Source organism: Brachyistius frenatus, unplaced genomic scaffold (genome assembly GCF_029030835.1).
Source record: "Brachyistius frenatus isolate BFR_SWC_R1_liver_20210118 unplaced genomic scaffold, ASM2903083v1 Contig_306, whole genome shotgun sequence".
NCBI lineage: Eukaryota > Metazoa > Chordata > Actinopteri > Embiotocidae > Brachyistius > Brachyistius frenatus.
The window spans coordinates 90182-105894 of record NW_027210905.1 but is presented as its reverse complement, the minus strand read 5'-3'; the positions used below and the strand labels follow the sequence as shown (position 1 = coordinate 105894).

General features: G+C 39.8%; 2 protein-coding genes across 32 annotated transcripts in view; one reads left to right on the top strand and one right to left on the bottom strand.

Annotated features, from left to right (window-relative positions):
* The window catches only part of rasal2 (RAS protein activator like 2), a 61375-nt gene extending 61051 nt beyond the window's left edge, over nucleotides 1–324 (top strand). For all 6 annotated transcript variants that reach the window (XM_069722831.1, XM_069722828.1, XM_069722829.1 and 3 more), the window contains one exon: nucleotides 133–324. In XM_069722831.1, coding sequence (XP_069578932.1) covers nucleotides 133–300 — 168 coding nt within the window. In that variant the 3' untranslated portion in view covers nucleotides 301–324. The remainder of the gene's footprint in view (nucleotides 1–132) is intronic.
* Nucleotides 325–2613: 2289 nt separating this feature from the next.
* Nucleotides 2614–15713, bottom strand: part of LOC138635402 (disks large homolog 1-like) — a 94046-nt gene continuing 80946 nt past the window's right edge. For 15 of the 26 annotated variants that reach the window (XM_069722836.1, XM_069722843.1, XM_069722838.1 and 12 more), the window contains 10 exons: nucleotides 15463–15639; nucleotides 15217–15283; nucleotides 12052–12151; nucleotides 9574–9615; nucleotides 8007–8057; nucleotides 7722–7823; nucleotides 6982–7154; nucleotides 6166–6275; nucleotides 5949–6040; nucleotides 2614–5208 (listed from right to left, as the gene is read on the bottom strand). In XM_069722836.1, the coding sequence (XP_069578937.1) occupies nucleotides 5102–5208; nucleotides 5949–6040; nucleotides 6166–6275; nucleotides 6982–7154; nucleotides 7722–7823; nucleotides 8007–8057; nucleotides 9574–9615; nucleotides 12052–12151; nucleotides 15217–15283; nucleotides 15463–15639 (1021 nt within the window). In that variant the 3' untranslated portion in view covers nucleotides 2614–5101. Of the gene's footprint in view, nucleotides 5209–5948; nucleotides 6041–6165; nucleotides 6276–6981; nucleotides 7155–7721; nucleotides 7824–8006; nucleotides 8058–9573; nucleotides 9634–11517; nucleotides 11552–12051; nucleotides 12152–15216; nucleotides 15284–15462; nucleotides 15640–15713 lie in introns of all 26 variants that reach the window. The other 11 variants (XM_069722837.1, XM_069722844.1, XM_069722851.1 and 8 more) reach the window with 4 other exon arrangements.

Sequence of the window (15713 nt, the reverse complement as noted above, 5' to 3'; positions counted from 1 at the left end):
TTTTAACCCGACAGTCTGATCGTCACAAAACTCTTTATTTTTTTATATATTTTTTTTGTTTTTTTGCTTCGTACCTGCCGATCTGACTTCCTGCCCCCCCCTCCCCCCCCCCTCTTGTCTCTATCCAATCAGGAGAAGCGGATCGGGTCTCTGGACGCGGCGAACTCGCGGCTGATGTTGGCGCTGACGCAGGTGAAGGAGCGGTACAGCGCGCCGAACCTCCGCAACGGCCTGTCGCCAAGCAACCCCACCAAACTGTCCATCACTGAGAACGGCGAGTTCAAGAACAGCAGCTGCTGATTGGCCCGTCGGGAGGAGTGGGGGTGGGGGTGGGGGGGGGGGGGGGGGCAGGATTTATTCATCCAGATTTAAAGATGGAGAATCTATAAACGAGTGTAAATACTGAAGTTTGACCTGTTCAGTGTACAGAGAGTGTGTGTGTGTGTGTGTGTGTGTGTGTGTGTGTGTGTGTGTGTGTGAGAGTGTGTAAGTGTGTGTGTAAGTGTGTGCAGCGTCATAGAAGCACAGCGAGGAAGAAACAAACCAAAAAACAGAAACTAAAACGTTTTTAATCGACTTTTTTAAGGTTTTTATTTGAAGCTTCTGGTTTTTGTCGTTGAGGCTGAAGCTCACGTTTCTTTTCATTTTCTCTTTTATTTTTTTAGAGTGGAGTTTTTGGTTGTTGTTATTTTTTTTTTTTACCTGATGGATTGTTTTAGGTTTTAATTTATTCCTCCTCGTCCTCGTCCTGTTGCTGATCTACTGAACAGACTCCTGGAGGATCAGGGTCAAAGGTCACACCTGTCTGCTGTCCCACGTTGAGAATAAAATTTGCTTGAAAAATGATGACTGCGGTTTGATTTCTGTCGTGTCGGACGCAAAGAGGGTAAAAGTGATTTCATGTTGTTGTTTTTTTAGCTGCAGTAATTTTTTTAAACGAATGTAAACCCGGTGGATCAGATTTTTATAAATATTATTTCATCATATTAAACTGAAATTCAGAGTTTTGAACTGAAAAACAAGAAAGTGAAAGATGTCAACATTTGAGGATATTTTTTTTTTAGTCCAAACACGTCTTGATTATTTGTGGATTTTCAGTTTCAGGTTTTATTGTTTGTTTCGAATTTACAGTGAAAAAGGTTTTAAGCTTTAATTTCCCCTCCCGATTCACCGTACATCTGAGGGCGTTGGTAACAGAAGGAGAACGAGCACGTCAATAAAATATAGAGGCAATAAAATCAACATCTCAGCTGACTTTGACCAATATCCACTTTATAGAATGACTTCTTTATCACTTTTCAGACGACCTGCTATAGTATGACTTTAGCTGCCTTTATTGCCTATATAAATTAACTTACATGAATTTAAAATATTCATTAGAAATAATCCGTAATAGCTGGTGAAAAACTTTGACTGGATTCCCGTTCAGGAGAATCTCGACTATGACCCTGAGAAATATCAAGGAATTTAAAGGAGAATATTTTATCGTCAAAAAGTTTTTTGTCCGTCATTTGAACATTAATAAAACAAAATCCTGAATAGGTGACGTTAAACATCGAGTGGGTTCCTGTTAAAGTCCCTCCTGACCATGACCCTAGTTTAGTTCGGGTTAGGGACTGGTTTTCACATTTTGACTTTTTTTTTTTTTTACATTTTGGACAACATTAAAGAAGTGTTACTTTTTTGTGCTGTTTCTGACAACATGACTTTTATATCACATATACAACAAGTATTTTCAACCCAGAGATCTGATTGGTCCACAGTACATTTAGACACGTACTGCACGCATTGCTCACCAGTAGAAATATCACTCCACCTCCTCATTATAGGATGACTTTTTTACGAATGTTTGGACAGCACACTTTACTATATATTTGTGTGTATATATATATATATGTATATATATATATTTGTGTATATATATATTTGTGTGTGTATATGTATATATATATATATGTGTGTGTATATGTATATATTTGTGTGTATATATATGTATATATATATATATTTGTATATATATATATGTATATATATATATTTATATATATAAAATCACAGCGGGGTCACAGTGGGTCAAATGTCATTTGGAGCACCTCAATATTGACATCATTGCTGGTTCTCCACCTGAATCAGCTGAATCAATCTTAACAGCTGGAAAACATTTTTACGTTATTTTCATATTATCGATCAATCGGCGAATCATTTTCTCTATTAATTGATTTTGTGAAATGTGCCCGAAAACCCCAAAACATTTCGTTGTCTTTTGTCAAAAACAACAATTGGATCGTCGCAGCTGAGAAACTTCAAACAGAAGATATTTTGACATTTTCATTCTCAAAATGACTAAAAACTACGTAACTAATCAATAAATCAACTAATAAACCAACCAGGAGACGATCGGACTCCAACACCACCAGATAAAGAGGCGTGCACCACTTGTTGTTTTCTTGTTAATTTTTATTATGCTTAAAAAAGAAAATTAAAAGACAGAGGAGGTGGTGATCAAAGAAAAAGAAAAAAAATATATATTCATATTCAAATATCTTTATACTTTTCTATTCATATATGATTAACAATGCAAAGAAAATAATTCCCGTAGTAGTAGTGCTTAAGTAAAGTTCAATATAGACTTTTATTATAACAAAATAGGCAGTTTACCGAGGGGTTAAATATCTGTCAAAATCTCATTGTACAAGAATCGTCTACGAGTTTCGGACACACCTGTGGACACCTGTGGACACCTGTGGACACCTGGAGGTGGCAGCTCGTCTCCAGGCTCAGCCACGCGAATCACATGATCGACATCGTTTTCGTGGTAAGACACTGACGACGCTGACGGACGTCGACATGACGACCGCCGGGGTTCAAACTCGCGTCAGAGGGCGCCGCTCCGTACGACTCCAGAGAACTCAAGACAAGTTTTATTTATTTATTTAAAAAGGCTTTAAAAAAATCGTGACGAGAAATTTTCTTCCACCAAAAATTTTACATTTAAAGATGTATTTTATTTATTTATTTTTAAATCAATGGGTGAATTACACTGTAAAAAAAAAATCTGCTAACTTTATTAAACTGATGAGAAAATCTGAAAGTGCAGCGAAAATATTTGAATATATTAAAATGTTTTATGACATCATCTCATAAGTTCTTGTAACTTAAGAGTTCTCTTGTACTTGAGGTACTTTTTAAAATAATTGAGATCATTTTCTGATAATGACTAAAATACTTTCCTTCCTCTTATGACATAATGTATTCGTAATAAAATAATTTTCTTGTAATAAAATAATTATTTAAAATTCTTCTGATTAGATTTTCTTGACACTATAAATTTTGTAAATTAACTTGTAAGAATTTTTGTGTAATTGTGAGAAATTTATTGTAACTCTGAAAACTTAAATCGTCATTTTAAGGTATATCTTTAATAATAATAATCATTTACTGGTAATAAAATAAGTTTCTCCTCACTGAGTTTGATCACAACTTTCTTTAGATTGTAACTTTTGTTTAATAATAAGGATTTTTATAATAATTTTTTTTCAAGTATAATAAATCCTGTGATTATTTCTTGTAATAAAAAAAATGTGTAAATTTATCAGATTTCTTTTGTAAATAAAATAGAGAATTTTTGTGAAACTATAAAAAATTATTTTAAGTTTTTATGGAACTGAGATATTTTGTCTTACTTATTTTATTCTTAATGAGATATAGATCCTGCAATTATGAGAAGGTTTTATTTTTGAAGTAGTTCTGTAGTTTAAAGATTTTCCATGATAATGAGATAATTTTCTGGTAATAAAATATTTTTCTCATTTAGAGATGATTTTTAAATATGAGAGTATAACAATAATTCTTCGTAAAATATTTGTGATTTTAATTGAGATAGTATTTTTCTTTTTCTTTCTTCTATCTTTTATTTTATTTGTGGTATTTTCTAAAAATAACATTTCATTCTTTCCTTCACTTTTGTTTAAAAATAAAGTGGAAACAATGGAAATATTTTCTCTGCACTGTCGGACTTTTTCACTTGTTTAAAAAAAAAAAAAAAAAAGTTTGTGTGGACAGTTTAGTCAGAAACGATTTGAATGCAGTTTCTTTGCAGCGTAAGTAGAATAATCCAACTTACTGATCCACGTCGATCACTGCTTAATAAGGAGAGAAGCTAAATGTTTAAAATGTGATCACTAAAATCATAATTCATTACCTGAAAAGAGACAGTTATCACTCATCTGTCTCTTTTTTTCTAAATTAAAATGAATGAATTAAAACAGTTTGATATTTGCCTTCAATTTTAGAACCAGATTTCCGTATGCAGCTGCACGGCGCCCTCTAGCAGCAGAGCAGGAACCCTGCAGCGTCCTGACAAACATCCAGCAGCAGTGAGCAGCAACCAAATCTTAATGTGAATCAAGTAAAAACAAATAAAAAAATAAAAAGGGAAAAATGATGAAACGAGTGCAGAACAGAAGAGACAAGCCGTGACATCAGACGCCGAGGTGAAGGGGCTGATGGGAAATAAACGGGGAGTAACCGACATGCTGTTAAAGCTCAAACGTGCAAAGTTTTGCTTTTTGTGTCTCCGCTTCCTCCGAACCGACAGACGCTGCCTGAGACTGAAACTCCGTCCGCCTGCTTACCTTACAAGACAAAAAAAAGGGACAAAAAAACCCACAAACGAAAATACAAAATAAAAAAAACCCAGAAAAAAAAGAGAGATAATATCTGCTTCGTACGTTTTTCTTCTCATCACTTTCACGACGTCCTCTTCGCCTCCTCCTCCGAGTTTCTCCTCCACTTAAACATCGAGGAGCTGTACCGTGTCGAGTGTGATGTCATCCAACTTCCTGTGTGCTTTACTCTGCTGGTCAGGAAACCCAACGGATGGAGTCGAAAGAAAACACTCGGGTCTGCGTCGCCGAGGGGAGGAGGGGGAGGGAGGGGGTGAGGATGAGGAGGGGAGGAGGTAGGGGGGGGGGGCGCCGTCCGCAGGTCGACTCTTCTTTAAAAAAAAAAAAAAAAAAGAAACAAAGTGAACCTAAGAAGGAGGAGGAGGAGGAGGAGGAGGAGGAGGAGAGCGATGGAGCAGACACGAGTGTTCTGATCTTCATAACTTCTCCTTGGACTGAACCCAGATGAACGGACCCGACTGCTCCTCGATGATCTGCTTCACCTGCTCGTAGATCTCCTCCAGCGTGTCGCCCTGAACGATGGCTGGACACACAAACAAAACACACACACGGCAGAGTGAGCGGCGACGCCACAAACTCTCCGATCAATCCGCCCCCCCCCCCCCCCCGATTAAAACGCTCCATTTCCTCCCGTTTCGTTTTCAATATGTTTAGAGACCGAAAGGTCGTCGTCACGACCTCGAGCGGCGCCACGGTTTCCGTTCACGCTGCGCTATTCTGCTCCGCGTCGCCCCCTGGTGGACACCGGTTAAAATTCCCGAGATTAAAAAAAAAAAAAAAAAAAAAAAAAGCAGCAGAACGTTTCAGAGAATTATGGAATTTTAAGTGATTTAAAAAATAAAAAAAACATTAAAAAATTTGCAATTTATCGCAGGAAAAGAATAATAAAAAAATATTTTTTCAAACTAATAAATAAAGATTCATTTTTAAAGACAATGTTTTAGCTCTGATATATATATTTTTTTTTTCATTTTCTGAAAACAAAGAACCCGTTAGAAAAACAATTTGTCATAAAAGAGACGTAAGCGTTGCAGTCTATATATTAAAGTTTGTAATATTGAACATGAAGCTCCAGAAAATATCACAGAGATAGTTTGAATTTGTGACCACAAGACTGGGATTTCTCCATAAACTTGGTATTATTCAACCGTTACCCCTAAAAAAACAAAAACAAACAAGAACCCAGAAACAACCGAGAGACGTTGTGGAGAATTTGTTGTTTACGATCAGCTGGTTAAAAGGTAAACGAGTCGTCCGCCTCACCTGTGAAATGCTCGGTGAACTCCTGCTCCAGCTTGGTGGCTCTGTCGAAGGTTTTCCTGCCCTGCTCCTCCGTCAGACGTTTGTTCATCTCCCTGCGGGAAGACCAAAAAATAAATAAATAAATAAACGGCCACGGTCACGTTTCACCGACGAGAAAAAAAGTAAATCTGCCGACGGGGCGTTTTTTTTCTCGACGACGGTTCTGCTTCACACTCACATGATGTTCTCCACAGATTTGGGTTTGATGAAGATGGCGATGGGATGAAGAACGGCCAGCTGGAGCCTCTTGATGGCGTTCCCCGACACGTCCAGGATACAGTGTTTACCCTGAAGGAGAAAACAACAACAACAACAACAACTTGTTTATGCTGTAATTTCTGTGTCAGCTCCCATAAAAAAAACCTGCAAAAATGAATCTATATTTAAATCCAAGACTGATGTTGTAAAGAGATCGTTGGACTGCAGTTTCAGGGATGTTACATTCAAGACTTTTACAAAATGGAAATCACAAAGATTTGAAAGAAAACCGAACAGATCTCAATAGCGTGTGCAGAATCGTTTAAGATAGACTGAAGGACATTTTAGGGTCTTACATTTTTCATAAATTAATATAAAACTTTAAACTATGAAAATGCCAACCTGTCAAATATTTATCATATTCATGAGCATTACTTTCGCTCTGTTTGCCAAACGGCCGAAGGAAAGAAGTTAAAACCTACAAAAAGTAAATGTAACTTTAGTAACTCCAAACTTACGTCAAATGTTCAGCTTCTATTCAGAGTTTTGAGATTTGATTTAAATCTGAATGCTTCCTCGAATAACTTAACAATTTCAGCATATTTTACAGGGAAAATACGGTTAAAATTGTATTATTCAAAACATATCAAATCTGATTGGTACTGAGATTTGACAAATTCCTTCCCTTCTCGTTTCTCCATCTTTTTATCCGCAAACCGCAAAACAAAATGTATTCTGGGGAGAATGTGTGGAGGCTGATCTGAGAGCAGCTTCCGGAGCGGCCGGCTGTCGGTACCTTCTCGGCCACCTCTCGGACCGACTGGACGCTGGTTCCGTACAGGTGGTTGTTGTACTGCCCCGCCTCGATGAACTTGTGGTCCTGGATGTCTTTCTCCATCTGCTCCCGGGAAACCACGAAGTGATAATCTCTGCCGTCCACCTCGTAGTCGCGCTTCGGCCGGGTCGTATCTGCGAGAGGAGGCGGAGAGAAAGTTAAGACGAGGAGGCGGGGCCAGTGTTAAGAAAGAGGAGGCGGGGTCAGTGTTTAGAAAGAGGAGGGGGGGTCAGTGTTAAGAGGAGGAGTCAGGGGCAGAGATAAAAAGAGGCAGAGACAGTGTTAAGAAGAGGAGGCGGGGTCAGTGTTAAGAAAAGGAGGTGGGGGTCAGTGTTAAGAGGAGGAGTCAGGGACAGAGATAAAAAGAGGCAGAGACAGTGTTAAGAAGAGGAGGCGGGGTCACAATTAAGAAGAAGAGGCGGGTTTAGTGTTAAGAGGAGGCGGGGTCAGTGTTAAGAAGAGGAGGCGGGGTCAGTGTTAACAAGAGGTGGGGTCAGTGTTAAGAGGAGGCGGGGTCAGTGTTAAGAGGAGCAGTCAGGGACAGAGATAAAAAGAGGCAGAGACAGTGTTAAGAAGAGGAGGCGGGGTCAGTGTTAAGAAAAGGAGGCGGGGTCACAGTTAAGAAGAGGCGGGGTCAGTGTTACAAAGAGGAGGCGGGGTCAGAGTTAAAAGGCGGGATCAGTGGTTCTTTTCTGACTTACGTGGGACGCAGGATCCAAATTTGTCGGGGAACTCTGAGATGAGGTCGTCGTTGATCCGGTCCTTCATGGGGCCGAGGATGATGACGGGACGGGTGTAGTTCACTGTCGGGGAGAAACACGTCAGCGCCACACGGACAGGAAGTGTGACAAGTGTGACCGGTTGAGTTACCGTCAATATTTACAGTCAAATTTCAATCTACGGTGAGCATTCGGCCCGTTTCCTATTTTAAAACAGATAAATGAAGGCAGGAGAGACGTTTTGTCTCCGAGGTCGTTCGGTCTCACCTTCCTGCTGAGCGACGGGTTCGTACGACAGAACGTAGTCTTCCTGCCCGCCTGGAAAAAAAAACAACCACACAAACGACGATGAGTTCAACAGTCAGCAGCTCTAACGGGAGTTTAACTGAAGGGAAGGATGAAGGCTGAGGAGGAAGAGGAGGAGGAGGAGGAGGAGGAGGCAGCGTGAGGGATGAGACGAGACAGATTAATTTATGTCTGAAATGAGTTCAACACCACAAACTGATATTCGGAGGTTTTAGCAGGTCCTCGAAAAAAAAATAAAAAATAAAAAAGTCAAGTTTCTTTTAAGAGTCGGGACGAACCTCCGACGTGCAGCTAAAACATCACGTCGGTCCTGTTCTGGTTTATCTGTCGAACTTACGGATTTGAAGGTTTCAATTGATCACTTTTTAAAGTCTCCAGTCTCACATCTCAGTTTTCAGATGAATTTGTTTTCAATCTCCGTCTGTCTGACTGGTGGATTTAATAAAAAACAGTTTCACAAGATTATTTATTATTTATCTTTGATAAACTTAAGATGTCATCCTCCTGAATTAAGATATTCTGACTTTATTTCATTTTCTTGCAGTGAAAAGAGTTTGAAAAGTAAAAATGTTGATTGTGAAGTATTTAAAGGTCCAACTTTTTTTTTAACTTTTCCTGTTTTATTTGCAGTTTCGCTTCCACAGGAGGATATTTTTGTGATTTTAGGATAAAAAAAAAAAAAAAATTGCATGACATCACAGTGAGTTTGTGACATCACAAACTTAGAGGTCGAAACAACACGGTCGCTGATTACAGGCTGCGCTCATTTCTCTGTGGATTTGACGCTTTGTGCTCAAAAAAAGAAAATGCAATTCTGATTTTAATAAAATATGGGACCTTTAATGAGGACAAAGCTTCCAACTTATATTTAGAGAATTTAAATCTTTCAGGTTTTTGTTTGCAAATGTGTTTAAACAAACGAATTCAAAGATATTCTGGATTTTTGTCCTTAATTTAAGATTTCTGTGTTTGCCGTCTTTTAGGTTCACTACTTACAAAAGGATGAACTCAAACCGATTTTAAAGACTAATGATAGTTTCCAGCGTCTTTAGCTGAACTTTTGATGTTTTTTACTGATATTTGTTCGTTAAATTTCAGTCTTTAAAAAAAAAAACTAGTTTTCAGGTCAAATGTTATTTTTGTAGTGTCAGAAAACTTCCAGTTACTTCTGCAGCTTATTTCTACTTTAAACAAATTTTTCTTGTAAACAGAATATTGTGTTGTTTTCTTTAAAAATAAATAACACTCATTATAAACTGCCCTCAAACATCTCATCCAGAGTCTCATGCAGCAGCTTCAGTGGAAACAGACGCCGGACAGACGCTCATGCTGTCAGGCGGCGTTCAGCAGCGTTAGCAGGGAGGTAAAGGTGTGTGTGTGTGTGTGTGTGTGTGTGTGTGAGGTCATGCTGTTATCGGCCAATCAGCTGTCTGTGCTAGGAGTTAGCGGGTTCGGTCGGAGGTCGGAGGTCGCGCCGATCGTTAAGTGTTTCCTGTGAGTCATTCGAGCGGAGCAGGCGGAGACTTACGGTAGCTACTCTCACTATCGCTGGCGTTAGAGGTCACGTGTTCTGGAATCACAACAACAACAACAACAAAAAAACAACACCGGGTCAGCACAGAGCTTCGCTTTCCCATAATGCTTTGCGTCCCGACAGCGGCGGATCAATGAGGGCGAACACAAAAACCTTTTTCTCTCTCGGGACATTTTCAATTTCAAGTGGAAAAAAAAACAAAAAAAAACAGCTCAGAATAAACAAATCAGCACAGACGAGGACTCAAAGGGTCGTTTTTCAAAATCCCAAACTTTCCAAAACCTTTCAAAACAAAAGTTTCAAAACCCGCCTTCCTGACTTCAAACCCAAAAAATGAAATCAGTGTTATCTTGAAGTTCATATTTTAAACACTCGGCTGCGTGTCTGCGAGAACGATGAAATCACATCCGTAACATCATATTAATCCCGATGGCTGAAATATATAAAACCTGTCGTTAATTATCACATCAAAATCAATCAATAACAACTTTGATGAATCATTGATCGTCTTACGTAAAAATAAAAAAAAAAAAAAAATTCTGTTACTTTTCAATCATTCAGTCAATAAAATGTGAATATTGATTTTATCGTCCAGCATCACAGCGAAAAATAAACACAAACGTTCCTTCAAAAAGCAAATTAAACAGTAAAAAAAGACTTTCAAGCTGCTCTGGTTCCCTGGTTTTTCTTTTATTTCTATCAGCAGGTGTTTTTTGTTGTTGTTTTTTTTTATACAGAAATATGTGTCGAAGCTCACAAATCAAACTGAACTTATTTCATGTGTTTTCTGACCTCCAACGTCAAAATGTTTTATTATCCTGTAAATTCAGACGAGTTTCCGGCTGAATCCTGCAGGAGAGCCGCGACGGGCCGAACAGAAAAACAGCAGAAGGAAAACGTAAAAAAAATAAATAAATAAATCATCATGAGATGTGAAGAGGTGAAGAACTCTGGTCTGAAGGATCCCCAAAGCTCTGTGAGGAGGAAGAGGAGGGAGGGAGGAAGGAGGAGGGGGCGGGGCTTAGAGGTTGCATCCACCAGGAACCAACTTCAGCTGAAATCAGTCTCCTCCAGGAGGTTATTTATTTTAAATTATTGTGATCAAAAATTATTTTTCTTTGCTGTAAAAGTGATTTTTTTGTTTGTTTTTTAAAATCACAGATTTTGAGAGTCTGCTTTTGTTCAAAAAAGCTGAGTTTTTTTTTTTACATCTGGCTCCTTTTCTTTGGTTTGTTCGTTTAATTTAATGTTATCCAAGTAATCAGAGATGATGTCGTCCTTTAAAACGCCATTTGTATATTTAAGTACATGGAAATATCTTAAGAACTCATTTTAACTTCTGAAACGCTTTTTATCATTTAATTTCTCTAAAATTAAATAAAGATTTGAAGAGGATGTTTAGTTGCATTTTTTGATGTCTTGTTCTGCCGTTATATCTCATTTCTTAATTGCTCAGTTTATTCATGTTTTTGAAAGCTGCTGTGAAATCTGAGGAGCTAAACATTTCCCCAAAACGCTCATCTTCAAAAGAAAAAAAAATCATTAAAATTGGACTAAAGAAAAGTAGGTCTTTAAATTCAATTTGCTGAAGCTGTTACATCTTCATTTAAAAATACAGAAGTTTATCTTCCCAAAAAAACACTGATTTAGACAATTTTCATTAAATTTTAAGACTAAATTCAAATGATCACTTTTTTAAATCAGAATTTTGAGATACTAAGCTGAAAGAAAAAAAATCATCACGTTTATAATTTGATCAAATTAAGGTTTAACTGTAAACGAGCTTCAACACACCTCAGACAGGCTTTAATGTTTATTTCTTTAGGCGTTCATTTGGCTGTAGCTGTCAGGAGGAACCTGGTGGAGAACCAAGAGGCTGATGGGAGTTTTGAGGAAGGGGGGGAGGGAGGAGGTTGGATGGGTGGGTGGGACACTTACTGTGGCCTTTGGAAAGCATGTCGTCGTTGTTGTCCTGCGGTCAGCAGAGCCGAGTGAACGACGAGGAGAGAAATAATAAAAAAAAACAAAAAAAACAACCACAAGAACACAAAAGTTACTGAGTTACAGCGACAGACAGAGAGAGAGAGCAGAGGGAACGCAGCCGGGCAGCAGGGCGGCCATTTTGGCTCCGTGGAGGAGGAGAAGGAGGAGGAAGAGGATGAGTATGAGGAAGAGGAGGGACTCCATCCGTCCGAGTGTTTCAAGTCCAAACAAACAGCTGAGATGTTTTGTTTTTTCAGAAAGAAATATCAGTTTGAAAAAAAAAAAAAAAAGCTTTTAATTCAAATTGGGGTCTACGCCAGGCCCTGTTGCCGTGACAACCAGCGCAGCACGCCGCCACCAACTGATCTCTCCTCCTGTCGCTGACCAGTTGTCTTCCACACCGCCCGCCCCGCCCCGCCCCGCCCCGTCCCGACCCGACCCGCCCCGTCCTGACCCGACCCGACCCGACCCCGCCGCGCCGGTACTTACGGTCGACGTCGCTGGTCTCCAGCTCGCTCGCCTCTTTGCTCTTGTAGAACGGAAACTTTCGGGAAAAGAGGTTCTTTTTACGCTTGTCATTGAGAGACTGCTGAGGAGGAGGAGGAAGAGGAGGAGGAGGAGGAGGAGGAGGAGGAAGAGGAGGAGGAGGAGGGGTGATGGAGAAATAAAAACAAAAACAAAAGAAAGAAGAGGAAGAAGGGGAGATGAGGGGCGTCTGATGTCGGTTTGGGCAGAATGAGAAGCTTTGGGTCCGAGTCTGTGGCTGACTGACGGCAGGAAAAACTACTGAACAGAAAACATATGGAAAAAAAAAAAAAAAAAAAGGAAAATAATTCTGAATATTTCAGGAAAAATAACCAATAAAACCAGTTCGGAGACTGTTCCTGTTGCGCGGGAACGGTGCGGGTCCACACCCGATGTTAACTTATCCCGTTTAACGTTTTATCGATCAGTTAAAGCTTTTTGATTGAAGTCGTCATTCAAAAAGCGAATACAAAGTCCGCAGTTTAAAATTAAAAAATTAAAAAATCTCAATACAAAAGCGCCGTAGGAAAAAATATCAGATTTAAGAAGAAAATAAGTCGATATTCTTTTAATTCAATTTTTAACTTCTGCTTATTCTGGCCTCGGTATCAAACCAAGAAAATACCCCCCCCCCCCCCCCCCAAAAAAAAAAAAAAAAAAAACCGTTTTCCAATCGATCTGCTGCTCCGTGGAGGATTTTCTTTTATTCAGTCCGAAACCACAGAATCAGACGTCGGCTCCGTCACTCTCGCTGTCGTCACCTGAACGTGCTTTCGGAAACTGAGCGGTGTTGCCGGGAGGCCGTTTAGTTTTTTTGTGTTTTTTTTTTCCAGAGACAGTGAAGGCAGCGGCAGGATGAGGAGAGAGCGAACATGCCGACGACATGCAGAGACACAGCAGCTACAAGTCGGTGAGGACACCGATCCATCCAATCAAAAGTCATTTTAGATTAAGCGTGCAGGAGCCTTCGGCCTTTTTCCTCGAGCCGCATTTACTGTTATATGCGCAAAAAAAAAAAAAAAAAAAAAGCTTTTATTTTTGAATTTATTTATCTTGGTTTCCACACTTCCTGTTTACACGAGTCCCAGATTTCGACTTGCAAAAGCGTCGACTCGACTTTAATGAAAATGAAAAAGGCAGTTAGGAGTTAAATTAATTTTTTTTATTTCACGTGTTTGTAGCTTGTAAGTAGTTCATAATTCTTGAGAGCTGCATTTTAATTCTGGAAAAGTTCCTCTTGCGCTGATATAAATCGAAGCAATCAGGAAATGTTTAGGAGATGAATGTCGCCTGAACTGATTCACTGGTATGAAGGAGTCACGTTAAACCTGCATCGATTGATTTCACCACTAGGGGGCAGCGTGACAAGCTGAAAACATTAATATCTGACTTATTATCAGTTAATAAAAGTTTAAATGGCCCAACATTGTGACAAAAAGCTGCTTATTCCCAAATCTATCAGTCGTGTTTCTCTTTTTGTCGACTTGACAACTATTGATTGAACTGATTTCAAAATGCAGCTGTTTCAAATCACTTTAAAATGCATATTGCTTATTTTGTTATATCTTTGTGTTTAATTTTATTTGTTTCACATGGATCTAATTTATTTTCTATATTTTTAAACGTTCCTTTATATCTGGTTTTATGTGAAACACCATGTTGCTGTAAAGCACTTTGAGCTGCATTTCTTGTATGAAAGGTGCTACACAAATAAAGTTTATTATTATTTTAATTATCATTATTATATATTTGGTATTGATGCCTTTTATGTTTAATGCTCTACAAACAAAATTTGAACCTCTGTCTGTTTTTTTTTTCTTTTAGCTCCATGTTTGGTCTCCGCCAGGTAAAAAAAAATAAATCTGGATCTTAATCTCTTAAACTCTGACTTTGTTTATTGGAGCTTGTTTGAAGCTAAAAAAAAACTAAACTTGGGAGCTAAAACACCCTAAAAATATATATATATATATATATATATATATTTTAAAGCAGCTTTAAACGGGTCAGACTCTTCTACACGTCAACGATGTGATTTTTTTTCTCCAGATGACACAACTGCTTATCTGAGGTCGTGATCAGTGGGAGGCGGGACTGGTGACATCATCAGATCACATGCTGCACTTCGAGAGAGAGAGAGAGAGAGAGAGAGAGAGCAGGGTGGGAGGGGTGAGTGATGAGGAAGAGGAGGAGGAGGAGGAAGGTTTGTGTGAGCAGCAGACAGTCAGACATCAATGGCAAGCGTTTCACTCTGTATGAAGAAGAGGGGAGCTAACCGGGGGGGAGGAGCCATGCATGGAGGTAGGGGTCCCCCCCCCCTCCCCCTCCGCCCTCCCCTCCGTCAGTCTGCCGTGTTAGAGGGACGGGCGAACGTTTTCTGCGACGCGTGTTAAAGCGGCACACGGTTTAAAAGGTGCTGGGGGGAGGGGTGGGAGAGGGGTGTGGAGGGGGAGGGAGACGCTGCGGCGGTTTGGTGAAGAAGAAGAAAAAAACGTCTCGAAAAAGGTCGACGACAAACATGCGGTTAAAAACTGGTCAGCGGCTTTAGACATTAGTGAAACACTCATTAGTAGGTGGAGATCAGGTGGCTGCGGCTCAAAAACACACTTCGTCGCCCTCGTCCAGTCCGACACGTTTAGAAACAACGCAGATAGAAACTTGAGACTTCAGAGAGGAAAAATCGTGCAAATAAAACAGACTGAACCGAGTTTCTACAGAGAGTCTTTGATTAAATGTAGCTCAGAGAAATACTATACTAATAATAATAATACAAATAATAGTAATATAATAATCCTCGACCCTCTGGAGTTCATTCTTTCGGTTTAAAATTTCCCTCGACTTCTCATTTCATCAGTTTAATTAAATAAAAAGCTTCCAGGAGCAAAACAAAATGATGCAGGCAAGTTTAAAATAAGACACGTATACAGTGAATTTATCCAAACTTCATTTTTTCAGTTTTAGTTTAAAAAAAAAAGTGTCTCTGCGTGATAAATAAAGTCGTGTAAACTGTGAATAAAACATGTTCGGAGGATTTCCTGACTCCAGAGGGGGGCGTTTGACATTTATTCTACGACTATAAATAAACTCATTTCTGAACTGAACTTCTCGCTGCGGCAGCGGAGGAGGACTCACCCCTCTGTCTCGAGACTTGGCGTTGAACTTCACCGTCTTTAACCTCGCTCGCTCCTTCTTCTCCACCCTGCGGGACAGAAGGTCAAAGGTCGGCAGATTTATTTCATCGCCACCGTCCACGGACACGCGTGTGATTCGAACTTGACCGGCGGACCGAATTAAGGACAGGTCACGATTTTCGAATATTCGAAATCCCAATCCGAACGCACGTGTGTGCGTGTGTGTGTGTGTGTGCGCGCGACTGACCGTCTCTTGCTGGGGATGACCCCCACCTCCTCCACCTCCCCCTGCGCCGTCAGCTGCCTGGCCTGCCACCACTCGTCGTCGGAGGCGTTCACCACGTGGAGGATGTCTCCGAACTTGAAGTTGAGGCCCTGACTGGGCAGACCGGAGTCTCTGGTCTTGTCGTAGTCGAACAGAGCTCTGCAAAACACACACACACACACACACACACACACACACACACACACACACGGTCGGTGGCGCTGATTCCCCAA